The 14,634-nt window shown below is 35.1% G+C and overlaps 3 protein-coding genes and 1 long non-coding RNA gene across 4 annotated transcripts; 1 reads left to right on the forward strand and 3 right to left on the reverse strand.

The window, feature by feature from the left end:
- Positions 1-235: 235 nt before the first annotated feature.
- Positions 236-3,685, reverse strand: LOC121415156. Its single transcript, XR_005969961.1, has 3 exons — positions 2,564-3,685; positions 1,328-1,445; positions 236-1,104 (listed from the first exon to the last, which is right to left on the reverse strand). It is a non-coding gene; the product is annotated as an uncharacterized LOC121415156 (long non-coding RNA).
- Positions 3,686-3,737: 52 nt separating this feature from the next.
- LOC121430739 lies at positions 3,738-8,442 on the forward strand. The gene is made up of 3 exons (XM_041628112.1): positions 3,738-6,294; positions 6,417-6,759; positions 7,065-8,442. Exons 1-3 carry the CDS (start codon positions 5,773-5,775, stop codon positions 8,027-8,029), a joined length of 1,830 nt encoding a protein of 609 aa, XP_041484046.1. The 5' UTR covers positions 3,738-5,772; the 3' UTR covers positions 8,030-8,442.
- Positions 8,443-9,488: 1,046 nt separating this feature from the next.
- On the reverse strand, positions 9,489-11,456 carry LOC121415167. Its single transcript, XM_041608316.1, has one exon. The coding sequence runs from the start codon at positions 11,091-11,093 to the stop codon at positions 10,581-10,583; it is 513 nt and encodes a 170-aa protein (XP_041464250.1). The 5' UTR covers positions 11,094-11,456; the 3' UTR covers positions 9,489-10,580.
- Positions 11,452-12,803, reverse strand: LOC121415162. The gene is made up of 2 exons (XM_041608305.1): positions 12,144-12,803; positions 11,452-11,662 (listed from the first exon to the last, which is right to left on the reverse strand). The coding sequence occupies exons 1-2, from the start codon at positions 12,641-12,643 to the stop codon at positions 11,452-11,454; spliced, it is 711 nt and encodes a 236-aa protein (XP_041464239.1). The 5' UTR covers positions 12,644-12,803.
- Between the last annotated feature and the right edge of the window lie 1,831 nt (positions 12,804-14,634).

Below are 14,634 nucleotides of genomic sequence, written 5' to 3' on the forward strand. Positions count from 1 at the left end.
ACAATTATGGATGAGATTAAAACCACAACCAATGGCACACCTTAGTTTCTTGTGCTTGTGTAAATTGTGAGTGTAACTCCATTAATAAAGCTCTAAATGTTTTAATTTTTGGCATAGAAACTCTTTGTGGTATTCTTAACAAGTTTACATGAAAAAGATTGTGACATCAGATCAATTTCTTATCTATCATATTGTTTTTTGCAATTTCTTATGTATTTCTCTGTTTTTTTACCCTTTGTTTTTCATTGTTTTTCAATGAAATTTGTAGGGGACTCTTCTAAGATCATAAACAGCATGAAATAAATACATTTGGAACAACAAAACTGAAACTAATCATACATTTATGATTTTGGTTGAAAACACAATTTACATTGACTTTGTACACGAAATCACATTTTTGAGCAATTTTTGGTGTGACATGCACTAACATAAAGTTGCGTAATTTCGGAACCGGATACCCAGGTGATGCAAAATTGGTCTCAAAAGCTGCGCAAGACTTGGAAGTAAAAAGTCAATGAGTAGCATGGTCAAAAATTTTGCTCAGCGAAAATATCGCACGACTCATCCCATCCCCCCCCCCCCCGGCCTAAATAGGGTTAAGCCTATAGCAGTCTAATAGTTAAGGATTTCTAACATATTTTTCACTATTACATGTATTCAGGCAAAAATATATGAGAATCAACACTCAATTTTTGTCTGTTCCACAGGGAATGCAGCTACTATGGATGTTTTACTTCTTGGAAAACAATATTCCCTACAATCAACAAGAAAAAGAAGACAAATGTTTGTTTTCTCTGTGCATCACCTGATCCTCTAAAGAGTAATGTCAGAATGAAGTCTGTGACATCATAGAATGGTTTGTGACCTCACAATACATTCTTTGACCTCATAGATGAATTTGTGAATACCATCAAACAATCTCTTCAAACATGCCTAAATGAAGCTCCTGTTTTCTACATCACAATTAAGTGTGATCTGCCAAATCAACCCCTCAAATCCTCAGAGTGAGATGCAACAGAAGAACAATGAGATGTGTAGATACACCAGTCTTACTACCTTGCACATGTTGTCAGGGCTGCTTGCAATTCATCCATTCCATGCTTTCTACATAAAGAAATATAGCAACAGGCAATATAATAAATCATTAAATTCTTGATTAATAATATTAATACTTGCAATGTAGCAAGTATCATGAGTATTTATAGGTTTTTCCTATTTTTTTTTTCTTTATCACTTTTTAAAATTATTATTATGGTTTCTTTTATTTCAACTTTATTTTGCTTTCCCCATTAATTTTTTTCAGATTTTCAATTGTTATTGAACTTACCTTGCAATGGTTTCACCTCCCAGGTCAACAAACTTCTTGTACACTGTACCATCACTCTTAATAATAGCTGTAAACAGTGTACTGTAAGGTCCTTTCATCTCTTCATCAAGATGATCAACTAAACAAAGAAACAAAGAATCAAACTTCTTAACCCTATTTCACCTGGGCTTTTTCAGACCAACATTTGACCTACCTCCCCCCCCAGATCTCTGCCATTGATTGCGCAATCGCAGCAAAAACTTGCACGCGCGTAGAGACGGATGTAAACTGCAAGACTGTATACCGGTAGAAAAATTTTCAAAAAATTAATTGCTTATATTTTTTATTAACTAATTATGCAAATAAGCATATGAAATTTACCCTAATTTTTGTTTTCTGTGTATGTTTTTGCCTTTAACTCTATGAATATAGTAAGTAAAATGCTAATTTTTGGTGAACATATAGATTTTTACATTTCTAACGAAAATCTACAAAAATATTGCTGAAAAATAATTTATTGCCTATGTATCTTATTGATTTTTCATTCTTATGTCCTTATTTTTTAAAACCTTGTCGATGAACCTTGTTGGGATCCTTTTGCGATCATGAATAACATAAAATAAATCCATGTAAACCAACAAAGTAAAAATAATTATACATTTATAATTTTTGGTTGAAAAACACATTTCGCATTGACTTTGTTGAGCAATTCACTTTTTTGAGCAATTTTGGGACCGACATGCACTTACTTATGGGTGCGTCGTGGTCTAGTGGTTCTGACTCTCGCCTTTCAAACAGAGGGTCGTATGTTCGAATCGTAGCCATGGCATGTTTTCCTTCAGCAAGAAATTTATCCACATTGTGCTGCACTCGACCCAGGTGAGGTAAATGGGTACTGGCAGGAATTCCTCAAAAACCTGTGCGCACCAGAATCGGTAGACTAGCTTAGCGGGGGTAATATATGAACGCCTAGCAAGGTGGATACGTGCGCTATACAAATCCTATATCATTATTATTATTACAAAATATTGCGTAATTTTGCAACCGCGTATCCGAGCATCGCAAATTTGGTCTCAAAAGATGCGCAAGTCTTGAGAATAAAAAGTCAGTATGTGTTTGAGAAGGGTTTATTAAAGCATTGTTTTCAAATTGGAAAAATTAAATCCCAACATAAATTATCTATTTAAAAAATGTTACCATTCAAACAACTACATTACTATTGCAAATAAGAAATGAACCAAAATGCAATTCACTTACCATGAGATGCTTTGAGTACTTCTACTGAGGATTCCAGCCAGCCACTATCTATAAATAACTTGGTCAGCCAGGGTAATAAAGGAATGGATGCGGCCAAAACTATGAATAGAAGTTAGGACAAATAGAAATCACAAGTCACATATAAAATGCTACAAATAAGTTAGGGAAGGCAAATGTCATTGGGTCATTAACAAATATATCATCAATTTCATTTGCTGACATTAAGCAACTCCTGATTTATTATGTAATATTTATTTAATTTATTATCAATAATCAAAATATCAATACACTTTGATACTTTTATCATTGCTTAGGTTACAAAATTAAAATCAAGAGACTGAAAAGATATCCTTCACTGTAATTAAAACATGATTTTCCAAAATATTAGACATACCATAACACATACCACATAAAAGTTAATTGCAAAAGTAAATTCTGGAGAAACAACTGGTTCAAAACCGAGATCTCCCTGGATCACTAAGTCTCTTCTTCATTGTATTAACCGGCAAAATTGCCTTTTTTATAAGCACAAAAAAATTATATCAGATCAAAGTAAATATGATGTCTCAAGTACGTGGAAGGTGATAAACAATGGTCTTAATAAAAAAAAATCATCATCTATTCCTACAATTATGATCAACAGCTCCGAAAATAGAAATGCAATGTTGATTGCTGAAACATTTAATGATTATTTCATTAACAAATTGTAACAGCCCAAATCTTGCCCGCGACATTCCAAATTCCGATGTTGATTTTCGATCATTTTTAAAAGAACACAAAAATCAATCTATAGTTGTTACTCCCATTACTTCTTGTAAAATTATTATCATTGTTAAATATTTCAAAACTAAGAAAAGCTCTGGCTATGATAATATTATAAATTTCTTTTGAAGAAGACTATAAATGAAATAGTACAACCACTAACTACATGTACATGTATCATTAGTTATCATTATTATCATTGTTAAAGATTAGAAAACTAAGAACAGCTCTGGCTATGATAATATTACAAATTTTCTTTTGATGAAGACTAAAAATGAAATGGTACAACCACTAACTTATTTATTCAACTTATCTTTAATAAATTGAATTGAATTTATTACCAAATATTACTGTCAGGTACAATTACAAGGAATAGTACATCACATATAAACAAAAGATTTGGTAATTGGAGCTAACATAATAGCAAGATGCTAATCGAGGTTAACCCCAAATAATGTCATTATCATAGTTTAAACAATAAATTTAACTAAATCTCAATATTGTACAACTAATTCAATACTAATTCTACTTATTAATGTTGCAGAAAGTTTCGATCATTTTCAGTGAACATATTTACACTATTTACAAGAAAAAAAACGTCTTAATTATTCACAAATTCTTTACATAGAATCATTTGTTTTCAGGTAGTATTTTACCATATCAAATTAATTATAATCTTCCAGTAGCATTAATTTTAACGATTTGCTAAATGTCTTACGACTGGGGGTGTTTCTAATAGTACTTGGCAGGAGATTCCATAAAGTAGGACCAGAAAATAAAATTGATTGTTTTCCCAAATTTGTATTATTTTTCTCAAGATTAACATTTCGCTTTTCTCTATTTCTTGTATTGTAAGGATGATCTATAAATGAAAAATAATCAATAAAACTATGTGGCAACCGATTATTAATTAAATCGTGCATAAATACTCCTATCAAATATTGGTAGTGTTTGAAAATATCGAGAATATTTAGATCATAAAATAAAGGAGCAGAGTGGTAAGTATGATGGTTGAACGTCATTATTCTAGCTATTCGTTTTTGTAGTAATAATATAGGGTTCAGGGTTGTTTTGCACATCCCACCCCATACTTCCAGACCATACGTTATATGTGGTAAAATAAATGAGTTATATAACATAACTAAGATTCTCTTTGTTACATAATTCCTCAATCTATAAAGTATTCCCATTTTTTTGCTTAGCACATTGCAGACAATGTCAACCTGTTTCTTCCATGTAAGGTTTTTGTCGATACATATACCAAGAAATAATGTTGATTCAACACCCTCTAATAAAGTTGCTTTCAGTGACGATTGTCCTGATATCAAAATATTTTTTCATCTATTTTTAAACAACATATATTTAGTTTTCGTAACATTGATTGTCAATTTGTTGGCATTGCACCATGATATTATATTGTTTAAATTGAGACTAATTTCTGATAAATCAATGTGTTCATCACAATTGAAAGTGTGAAATAAATTTGAGTCATCCGCAAAAAGTCGGAAATTGAAATAATTTGATGAGTTTGCCAAATCATTTATATACAACTAGAACAAAGTTGGACCCAAAACTGATCCTTGTGGAATACCGCATGAAACCGACCTGTATTTGGAATTTACACCATCATAATTAACAAATTGCTTTCTGTTTCGTAAATAATCATTAAACCATTCTACTGCCATACCACAAATGCCATAGTGTTCTAGTTTCTTAATGAGAATAGAATGATTAATCGTATCAAAAGCTTTAGCAAAATCGATGAATATTCCTACTGTCACCTTTCCTTCATCAGTATATCTTGTAATTTGATTAATAAGATTTATCAGCGAAAGTTTCGTACTGTATCCATTTCTAAAACCATATTGGTGTTTATACAATATTTCATTATTTTCTATGAATTTCATCAATCGGCATTCACTAGTTTTTCAAATATTTTGCTAATCGCGGGTAAAATTGATATTGGTCTATAATTTCCACGTAATTCTTTATTTTCCTTTTTGAAAACTGGTACAACTCTTGCAACTTTTAATTTATCTGGAAAAATGCCTGTGGTAAATGATAGATTGAATATATGCGAAAGAGGTTTGCAAATACAATTCTCGCTACCCCAAATAGCGCTTACGCCGAGATCCGGGAAAAATCCCTGTAACGCGCGTTGCATTATGGGATAGCTTTTCGGTATTACAACTTCCTGTTCGGAAGCCGCGCAGCACATGCACGCCGATCGTCGCACATATCATATGCATATATCGTCTGCTTGAACTCGCTACTTAGCTACACTCTCCTGCCGTTGCAAATATTTTGATGTTTATTTGAACATTTTGTGGATTGTTTATTAGTATTATTACGTCTGTTGATTATCAGTTACGATAGTCTTCTTTTGTGAGGCTGCACAGTGCTGGTCTCATGATTCGAAGCGAAAGAACCCTGACAAATGGGGATGGATGAAGGACGTGACCTGGGTGAAATTTCCTACCGATGCCAGCACACGAGCGATATGGCTGCGGTTGATTCGCCGCAAGGACAAAGTGAATCTGACGAAGAAATCGCGACTTTGTTCGAGACATTTTGAGAGAGACCAGATTACTCCAGATGGTCATGCTAAAGGCTATCCCAGATACTTTTTTTGGAACAATTTCGGTCTCATTGGAGAAGAACGCCCCACCACAGCTATTGAAAAGATGGACACCGCCAGGGAAGTTTCAGCTCGACGTAAGCGGCAACAGACCGACTCTGATATCAACCCCACCAGTTCCCCGGTTGAAGCAGCCAGCTCTCGCCGAGTCTTTTCTGGGACCCTGCATCACCCTGCACTAACTACAGATGACAATGTCATCGGTACTGTTGGAAGTGAAGTTGAGGTGGAGTCAAGATCAAAGAAGGCCAAACCTTCAAAGTCTTTTCTTGGACATCATGGCCATGTTGGACGTAACAAAATTCTGGCTAAATTCCAAGCCCATGCCTGGCGATGAAAATGTCTATTTTTTGCCATCGATCTGGAGCCTTAACTGAAGTGCCAGCCCTTAATTTGTCTATGACTTTGACACTGTCTCTAATGCTGATAAATTTTTTTAAAAGCTCATTGTAGGGAAATATTTTTTTTATGAATGTTACTTGTTATTTTTCATTGATAATCTGTTTAATAATCCGATTCTCTTTCTCTCTCGTTTTGTTTTTCACAGATATGGATGCTCTTCCCGAAAACTTGTGTCATTCCGATCAACATGACTATTTGTCTTCGGTGGAGATGAAACCAATGGTGCAGGAAATACAAACTCAAACTGATATGACGTGTGAAGATATTGCTTCTCTTGTAAAAGCATCAACGAGGAAGTCCAAGAGCAGAGCAGAAGATACTGTTGACTGCGTTCTCGACAGTGATGAGCGGGTCAACTTTTATACTGGGCTTGAATCAAGAACCCTGTTGAATGGTGAGTCACATATTTATTTTTTACTATTGGAAAAAAAATAAAACAGTTCAAATATCTTTTAAAAATCATGTTTTTAGGCTCTTAAAAAGCTTATCCAAACATTGTAACCGTATGTGGGATTACTAACTTTTTTCCTCAGCTTGATACTATTTTTCTTAGCTGTTGTTCTCTTTGTCTCTTTAAGTAATTTATGACTGCTCACTTCTGTTACCTCTTCAAGCCAAATATATATGACTGAATTGTATTTTTTTCCATAATCTTAATATTTCTTTTTTTCCCTGTATTTTCTTCGTTCTACTATCCAGGTGTCTGGGATAGCATCAGTGATGGAGTTTCAAGAATGAAATACTGGACTGGACCAGAAAGCATGAAAGAAAAGCAGTACGAGAAGAAAGGTTACAAGAAACCAGGTCAACAACGCCATCTGGATCCTTTCTTTGAATTTGTCATGACAATAATGCGCATCAGACTAAACCTGCCGCTCCTGTTACTTGCCGACCTTTTCAGCGTGAGTGCTACTTGTGTCACCAAAACAACAATAACTTGGATCGCATACTTACATCAGGCCCTAGTTCCAGCTCTGCTTATTTGGCCATCTCAGCTACAAGTGAGGAGTAGGATGCCATTTGACTTCAAGAAGTATTTTCCAAGAACGCGAGTTGTTATAGACTGCACCGAATTCTTCATTGATAGACCAGCAAATAAGAAGGAGCAATATCGCACATACTCTCAATACAAAAGTCATAATACCTACAAGTGCCTTGTGGGTATTAATCCCAATGGAGCATTCACTTTTGTGAGTGATTTTTGGGGTGGAAATGTCTCGGATAAATTTTTGACACAGAACTCTGGTTTACTTGAAAAACTAGAAGGGGATCAGGTTATGGCAGACAGAGGATTTCATATTGAAGACCTGCTCTTGCACGTCGGTTCAACCTTGGTAGCACCGCCCTTTACTAGAAAATGGACCTCAGGAAAGGGAAAACGTCTGAACGTCGAAGAAATCAATAGGACCAGACTCATTGCGAGACTACGTATCCATGTTGAGCGAGCGATTCAACGCATCAAAACCTTTCGTATTTTGAAACACCAAATACCGCACTCTCTCAAGGATATGTCTTCAATGTTAGTTCAGGTTGTCGCTGCAATTTGCAATTTGAAAGGCCCCCTATTTTACAGTCATGGAGACCCCAAATCTGGAAAATCAAAACGCAAGAAACAATTGAAACGTCTTCATTCGTCTCCAAGGAAGGGAATTCCAGACTGCTAGGATATACCAGAACAGTACTCGTCCATGCTTCAGTGAGATGGATGCACACAATATACCTACAAATTATGCTACTCTTATAGAATTTATTTAGAGCAAATATCCTTGTATGTGGGGGATTCAGTACACATTTGATAAAATTCATGTCTGCTTGAGTTTTACTAGTTTGTCATACATGGCATGCTCAATAGACATGTTTTAATGTGCATTGACTTATTGAACTTGTTAAACAACCAGTGTTATATAGTACATATTTTACTTGCCTAATGCCTTTGCTCTATTTTTTTACCAACCCTACATCATTGTGTTGTTTAATGATATAGAATAATAATGAACTTATTGTCATACTATTGAGAGCCAAAAGTTGCCATGCTGCATATTGTTGAGCCTTAAATATATAATTATGTATATACAATGAGCAATACTCTTGTTATCTTATTTGTTACTCTTATTTTGCTTGAAAGAATGAACAAATTGAGTGTATCATTGGATTGAATTTGACTTGAATGTGTTAATGCCCCATTGTAAAACTTACTTATACAAAAAGGAGAAAGAAGAGAGCAAGGGAAAGGAAAATAGAGAAGGGAGATCGAGAGTGGTAAAATGGGAGAGAAGAAAACAAGGTGATGAAAGAAAAGAAATGGGAGGGGAAGAGAAAGATATAGAAAAGCAGGTGAGGGGGAAGAAGGAGAGTAAAGGAGATGGGAGGGAGAAAGGAAGATATACAGATAAAAATGAAGGGAAGAAGGGTAAAAGAAAATGGGAATGAAAAAAAAGAAGAGGGGAGTGAGAAAGAAAATGTTAAATGAAGGGAGCAAAAATTTTAAGAAGGGGAAGTAGAGAAGAACAAAATATATTTAAAAAAAAGGTCAAGGGGAGGGAAAAGAAGCAAGATAGAAATAAATAAATGAAGGGAGGAAGGGTAAAAGAAAGGGCTGGGGGAGGGGAAACAAAAGAAAAGGGGAGTGAGGAAGAAAGAGTTAAATGAAGGGAGCAAGATTTCTTTTTAAAGAGGAAGAATATTTTTTTTAAAAGAGGTAAAGGGGAGGGGGAAAAGGATATATAGAAAAATGATGGAAGGGTAAAAGAAAGGGTGGGGGAGAAACAAGAAAAGGGGAGTGTGGAAGAAAGATTTTTTTTAAAGAGGAGGAAGAATATATTTTTAAAAGAGAGGTAAAGGGGTGGGGGGAAAGATATATAGAAAAATGAAGGGAGGAAGGGTAAAAAGGCAGGGGGGAACAAAAGAAAAGGGGAGTGAAGAAGAAAGAGTTAAATGAAGGGAGCAAGATTTTTAAAAAAAGAGGAAAGAGAGAAAAAGAGAGGAGGAAGAATATATTTTTTAAGAGAGGTAAAGGGGAGGGGAAAAAACTAAATAGAAAAAAAAAACGAAGGGAGGAAGGGTAAAAGAAAGGGGGAGAAAAAATGATATTAAAGAAGAGGGGAAAAAGAAAGAGTTAAAGAAAGGGAGCAAGAATATATTTTTAAGAGGAGGAAATAGGGAAAAAGAGAGGAAGAATATTTTTCTTTAAAAGTGAGGTAAAGGGGATGGAAAAAAAGATACAGAAACAAAGAGAGGAAGGGTAAAAGAAGGGGGGGGGGGAGAAAAAAGGAAACAAAAGAAGTGAGAAAGAGAGCTGGGTAGAGGAGAGAGAGACAGAAGGGGAGAGGAAGAAATGTTTATATTTGTACATACCCACCCCCACACACATGGATATCAAACTAATCTTTCAATCACACAAACAAAACAGACTTCAAACTGACCAATGCTAAAACACTGTTAATAATAGATCGTGTCAGTTTGGAGTAGGTTTTGCATATTCCAACAAGGGCATGCACACCAACACATAAACATGCTTCTCAGTAAACATCCAAACATAGATTTCAGCCAATCGCTACACTCACACAAACAAAACAGACTCCAAAGTGATCATCGGTACATGATCGGTAATAATACATTGTCAGTCTGGAGTTAGTTTTGTATATTTAACTAAAACATGCACAATCACTAGCAGACATGCACACTCACACTTCTCATAAAACACTATATAGACATTAGCAGTCGGCAGTCACACCAACAAAACTGACATACATTGTAAGACTTGCTCACACACAATCACACTTCTCTCAAGTGATGCCCCCCCCCACAAGAAAATGAAAGAAAAAGAAATTTTACATAACATAGTTTTGGATTTGAAATTAACATTTCATGAACTCACATAATCACCCAAAATTTTATTTTATTATAAATATTCATGCAATGAATGGAAATGACAGCTGTAAGTCTGTAACAAAATACTGGTGGATAAATAATTTAATTGATATTCAAACATATTATTAATCAAGCACAGTAAACAGACAGGAACCTTGAGCACAAAGTAAATACTGTCTAGTAAAATGAAAGATAAAAAATGACGGTAAACATTCTTTCACATTTAGTTTGATGGATGCATTTCTCAGCAACATAAAAAACACGAGTCTGTTTCACCTTCATAGATTCTCGCAGAGCACAGTCATAAGGAATGTCAATCATGGAGTTTTTACTTTCAACGCAAGTTCATTTCATGAGCAATGGCACTATTCTCTTGCAGAAAACACGAGTTGCTTTGTCCTTCAGTGATTCCCACAGAACACGGTCAAATGGAATGTCAATGATATGGATGCCCTTTCTGGTGTAAATGACAAAGTCGCACCTATCAACGCCGAGAACTCCCATCTGTTGTTGGGCCTGAAAGTACCAGGATGATGTTGTCTTCAATCGAACTTCTCCACTGGAAGATTCCAGATGATATGAAGGGTCTATCGCTGGAATTTCTTTCACAGACAAATTCTTATGCTTCAGAGTACATTTGATTTCTACAACTCTCTTTGCATGGCATGCACATGTAGATATGCCATCTGGAGATGCTCCCAGAAATGGTGCTTCTGGCAGGAGGTGCAACCCTGTTGTGTTGCAATCAAAGTCCTTGTGGTGTTTTTCCATTTCACTAGAATACATCTGCCGAGCAACACTTTCATGTGCATGACCATAGTCCATTGCTTTTGTCCGGATCCTTGGTGCAGTACCCATGACTCGCTGTATTAATGTCTTCCCTTCTGAAGTGTCTTTCAAACTGCGAACGTCAGAAGCAATGCTTGCAGTGATGCGCCCAATTCGTGCATCCAACCACTCTCCATCATCTTGATTGAGGCTGCTGAAGTAGTCCAGATGTTCATCCGAAATTGCTTGACTGATGAATTCAACAATGCTTTCCTCATCTGATGACTGGAATCGAGCACACAACTCTGGGATTGATGGGGGCGTGTTCTTAGGTGGTGGTGGTAATACCGAAGTTAACACAATCGCATTATGTCTACTTGTCGTACACGAAGCCACAATTTTCTCCCGTATCTTCAAAATTGCTGCACTGTCAATCGTCGAGACTGGTTTAAATGATGTACATGAATGCTTTTTGTGGTTTATCCTTGTTGTGACGATAGTCCAACTCCGCTATTCTTACTGGGACAGATTCACGTCGAGGCTGGTTCCACTTACATTGCTGATCAGTGCCAACTGCTGTCCCTCTGTCTACATGTCGGGATGAAAAATTCTCGACTGCGAAAAGCAAAGCAGCAACATGCTTGCATGACCCTGCATCCCTGTAGGAATGTAGAACAAAAATTATAAATAAATTAAATGTGTGAAATATTCAAAACTAGATTCTATACATATTTTTTTATTCAGTTTTTATTGATAAGGTCATCAACAAATTAACTACCATATACAAAATGTCATTCCTCAAATTTGATTTTTAAAACATTTAGGTCTATAAATTGACATTACTAACAAAAAGCCTTTTAATTTTTCTTTTATAAAATATCTAATTCGATTTGATGGATGAGAAAATTTTGAAGTTCACATTACTCATCAGTCAGTCACTAAAAAAATGTTATAAAAAATGGCGGCAATATTTGCCGTCTTTTGTTTTTTGCATGCCAGGATTTTTGTGGCAAAACTTAAAAAAGACAGGTTTGCCAGCGCTAGACTCCCCTCCATGATTCATGGAGAACGTTGTCGTTGACAGTACTATGAGAAATGAAAGCTTGCGAAATGACATGAATCAATAGAAGTTCAACTTACGCTGCTATACATCCACAACCAGCTGACTTTACTTCCCCAGTACTACAACACAAGAGCCATGTATCATATCGCTCAGCAGTGTGTCGCTGCTCCGGTTTGACTTTACCTCGAATGTACACAAAATCATCGGTGTCAACAATCCTTCCAACTTCAACAAACATACGGTAGCCATCATCAGATTTATGTTGCTTAAGTCTTTGTGATGACCACCCACATTCCACCGTCAAGTATGCGAAAACGTCACCACAAGTGATGGATGGCAGTGTCTTTAAGTCACGAGTCCAATGCACTGCTTTGCCATTCAGATCAACAGTGCCGTCATCCACAACAACACAACGTCGCTTTCGCTCGGAAAGTTCGTGATCACAACCTTCTCTTTCACGATACAGTTTAACGGCCTTTTCTGCTAAAGTCACTAATTCTGCCCGACGCTTTCCATTGCACAGTATTCCTCTGTCAGTTAAGATTTTTTTAAGTTCCGAAACTGATTTTTTATCCATTTTGTGGTCGACGAAAGATTGAACGGAATGAATGCAGTAGTGTATATGTTAAGCGTCTAGTCGAATGTGATCGTGATGTCAGGCTGGTCGCTAAATGAAAATTTTTAGATATTTACTTTTTTGTTTTTATTTTTAATAACCAAGTTAGAACATTGAAAAAAATTATTTTTCAACAAAATATATTTTATTATTTTTATTAAGAAGTCAAATTTAATTAAAACTAACCAAATAAAATGAAATGTATTATAATCTGTACATATTACGCTGATTGGCATCGATTTCAGCGTGGTTGGAAACTAAGTACCGTGAACCTCGCGCGAGCATGACTCTGAACCGGAAGTGGTGATGACGACCCGACGGAGTAAAAATTATCTCGTCTCGCGCATTATGAGATTTTTGTTCCTATTAGGGGTAGCGAGAATTCATAGCGTATATCAACAGTCGAACTGATATATCATCATAGCCACTTGCTTTAGATTGATCAAAAGTGTATAACATTTCTTTAACTTCTGAACTTGTTATTGGTAGGAAGAAAAATGTTTGACTAATGTATGGACCCATGAACTCTCGGTAATTAACATTTGGCTCCTCAATTTTCTCAGCTAGATTTTTCCCAATAGTAGAGAAATAATTGTTGAGTGAATTTGCTATATCAACAGATGAAGTAATTTCGGAAGGTTCATTTTCTTGGTTAAAAACTAATTTGGTAATTTTTGAATTCAGATTCGAGCCACTATTTTTATTCAAAAGTTCATTGATATGACTCCAAGTTTTCTTGGAATCTTTTTTGTCTGCTTCAAACTTTTGTTCATAATGCATTTGCTTTGCTTTCCTTAAGACGGTTGTTAACTGATTTCTATATTTTTTATATTTATTCAAACAATCTTTATCATACTTTGATTTTATAACTTTAGAAAAAAGTTTGTGCTTTGTCGATATTGAACGCCTGATACATTGTGTTATCCAGGGTTTATTTATTTTTTTTTCTGTTTAACACATTTTGTCTCAATAGGAGCATGTTTATTACAAACAAATAAGAACTGTCTTTGGAAAATATTATAAGCTTCATTAGGATCCATACATTCTAAAACGCTTTTCCAAAAATCAGTAGTGACATAAAGATCATTACAAAATGAATCTATTGAAAAATAATGAAAGTTTCTCTGTGTTACACTATTTTTTCTTTGTTTAACACACTTGAAGTTCTTAAAAATGGAGTAAAGTGGCAGATGGTCAGAAATATCTACGTCAATACACCCTGCTTGAATAGGATAGGCATATATATTAGTATAAAAATGGTCAATGAGAGATATGCTAGAACTTGTTATTCTTGTTGGACTTGTTATCAACTGACGTAATCCATAACATTCTGTCATGTGAATAAAATCACAACTTTCAGTTGGAGATAAAAGATTTATATTGAAATCTCCTACAATAATGCAATGGTTTCTGTCGAGATTCAATTTGTGCAATTGCTCGTTGAGATTAAGACTAAATTCTTCAAAGTTACTGTCTGGTTTTCTATAAATTACCCCAAATATGATACTCACATCCTGAATGACAATTTTCAGCCATAATGATTCAGCATTGTGCAAGGACAAATTAGGCATTCGTTTGTAATTAAGTCCTGAATGAATATAGGCACCAACTCCTCCTCCTCTTATATTAATATTTCTACATTGTAATTCAAGATTATAACCTGGCATTGAAAACTGATTTATGTCTTTAACATTCCAAACTTCTGATAACGCGACTATATCATAAAATGATTGAAATTCATCTTCATATACTTCTTTCAACATTTCAAAATTGCGATTCAAAGATCTCACATTCACGTGCGAAATGGAGAATGACTGAGAAAGAGCTTTTGTCGAGGAAAATGCTGTTGTTATTTGAAATGGATCAAGTTCTTCGTTATCATTAAGCGAAATTCTGTTGCTAATTGTAGTATCCATTACGTTCATAAGTATTACGTAAAACTGGGGTAGTAC

The sequence above is a fragment of the Lytechinus variegatus genome, chromosome 1 (genome assembly GCF_018143015.1).
Source record: "Lytechinus variegatus isolate NC3 chromosome 1, Lvar_3.0, whole genome shotgun sequence".
NCBI classification, from domain to species: Eukaryota; Metazoa; Echinodermata; class Echinoidea; order Temnopleuroida; family Toxopneustidae; genus Lytechinus; species Lytechinus variegatus.

Coding starts and splice junctions, on each gene's coding strand:
- LOC121430739 (XM_041628112.1), top strand. CDS start 5,773: ATGAAGGACGTGACCTGGGTGAAATTTCCTACCGATGCCAGCACACGA. Junction 6,295..6,416: donor AATTCCAAGCCCATGCCTGG/CGATGAAAATGT, acceptor AGCTCATTGTAG/GGAAATATTTTTTTTATGAA. Junction 6,760..7,064: donor ATCAAGAACCCTGTTGAATG/GTGAGTCACATA, acceptor TCTACTATCCAG/GTGTCTGGGATAGCATCAGT.
- LOC121415162 (XM_041608305.1), bottom strand. CDS start 12,643: ATGGATAAAAAATCAGTTTCGGAACTTAAAAAAATCTTAACTGACAGA. Junction 11,663..12,143: donor GGTTGTGGATGTATAGCAGC/GTAAGTTGAACT, acceptor ACATTCCTACAG/GGATGCAGGGTCATGCAAGC.
- LOC121415167 (XM_041608316.1), bottom strand. CDS start 11,093: ATGGGTACTGCACCAAGGATCCGGACAAAAGCAATGGACTATGGTCAT.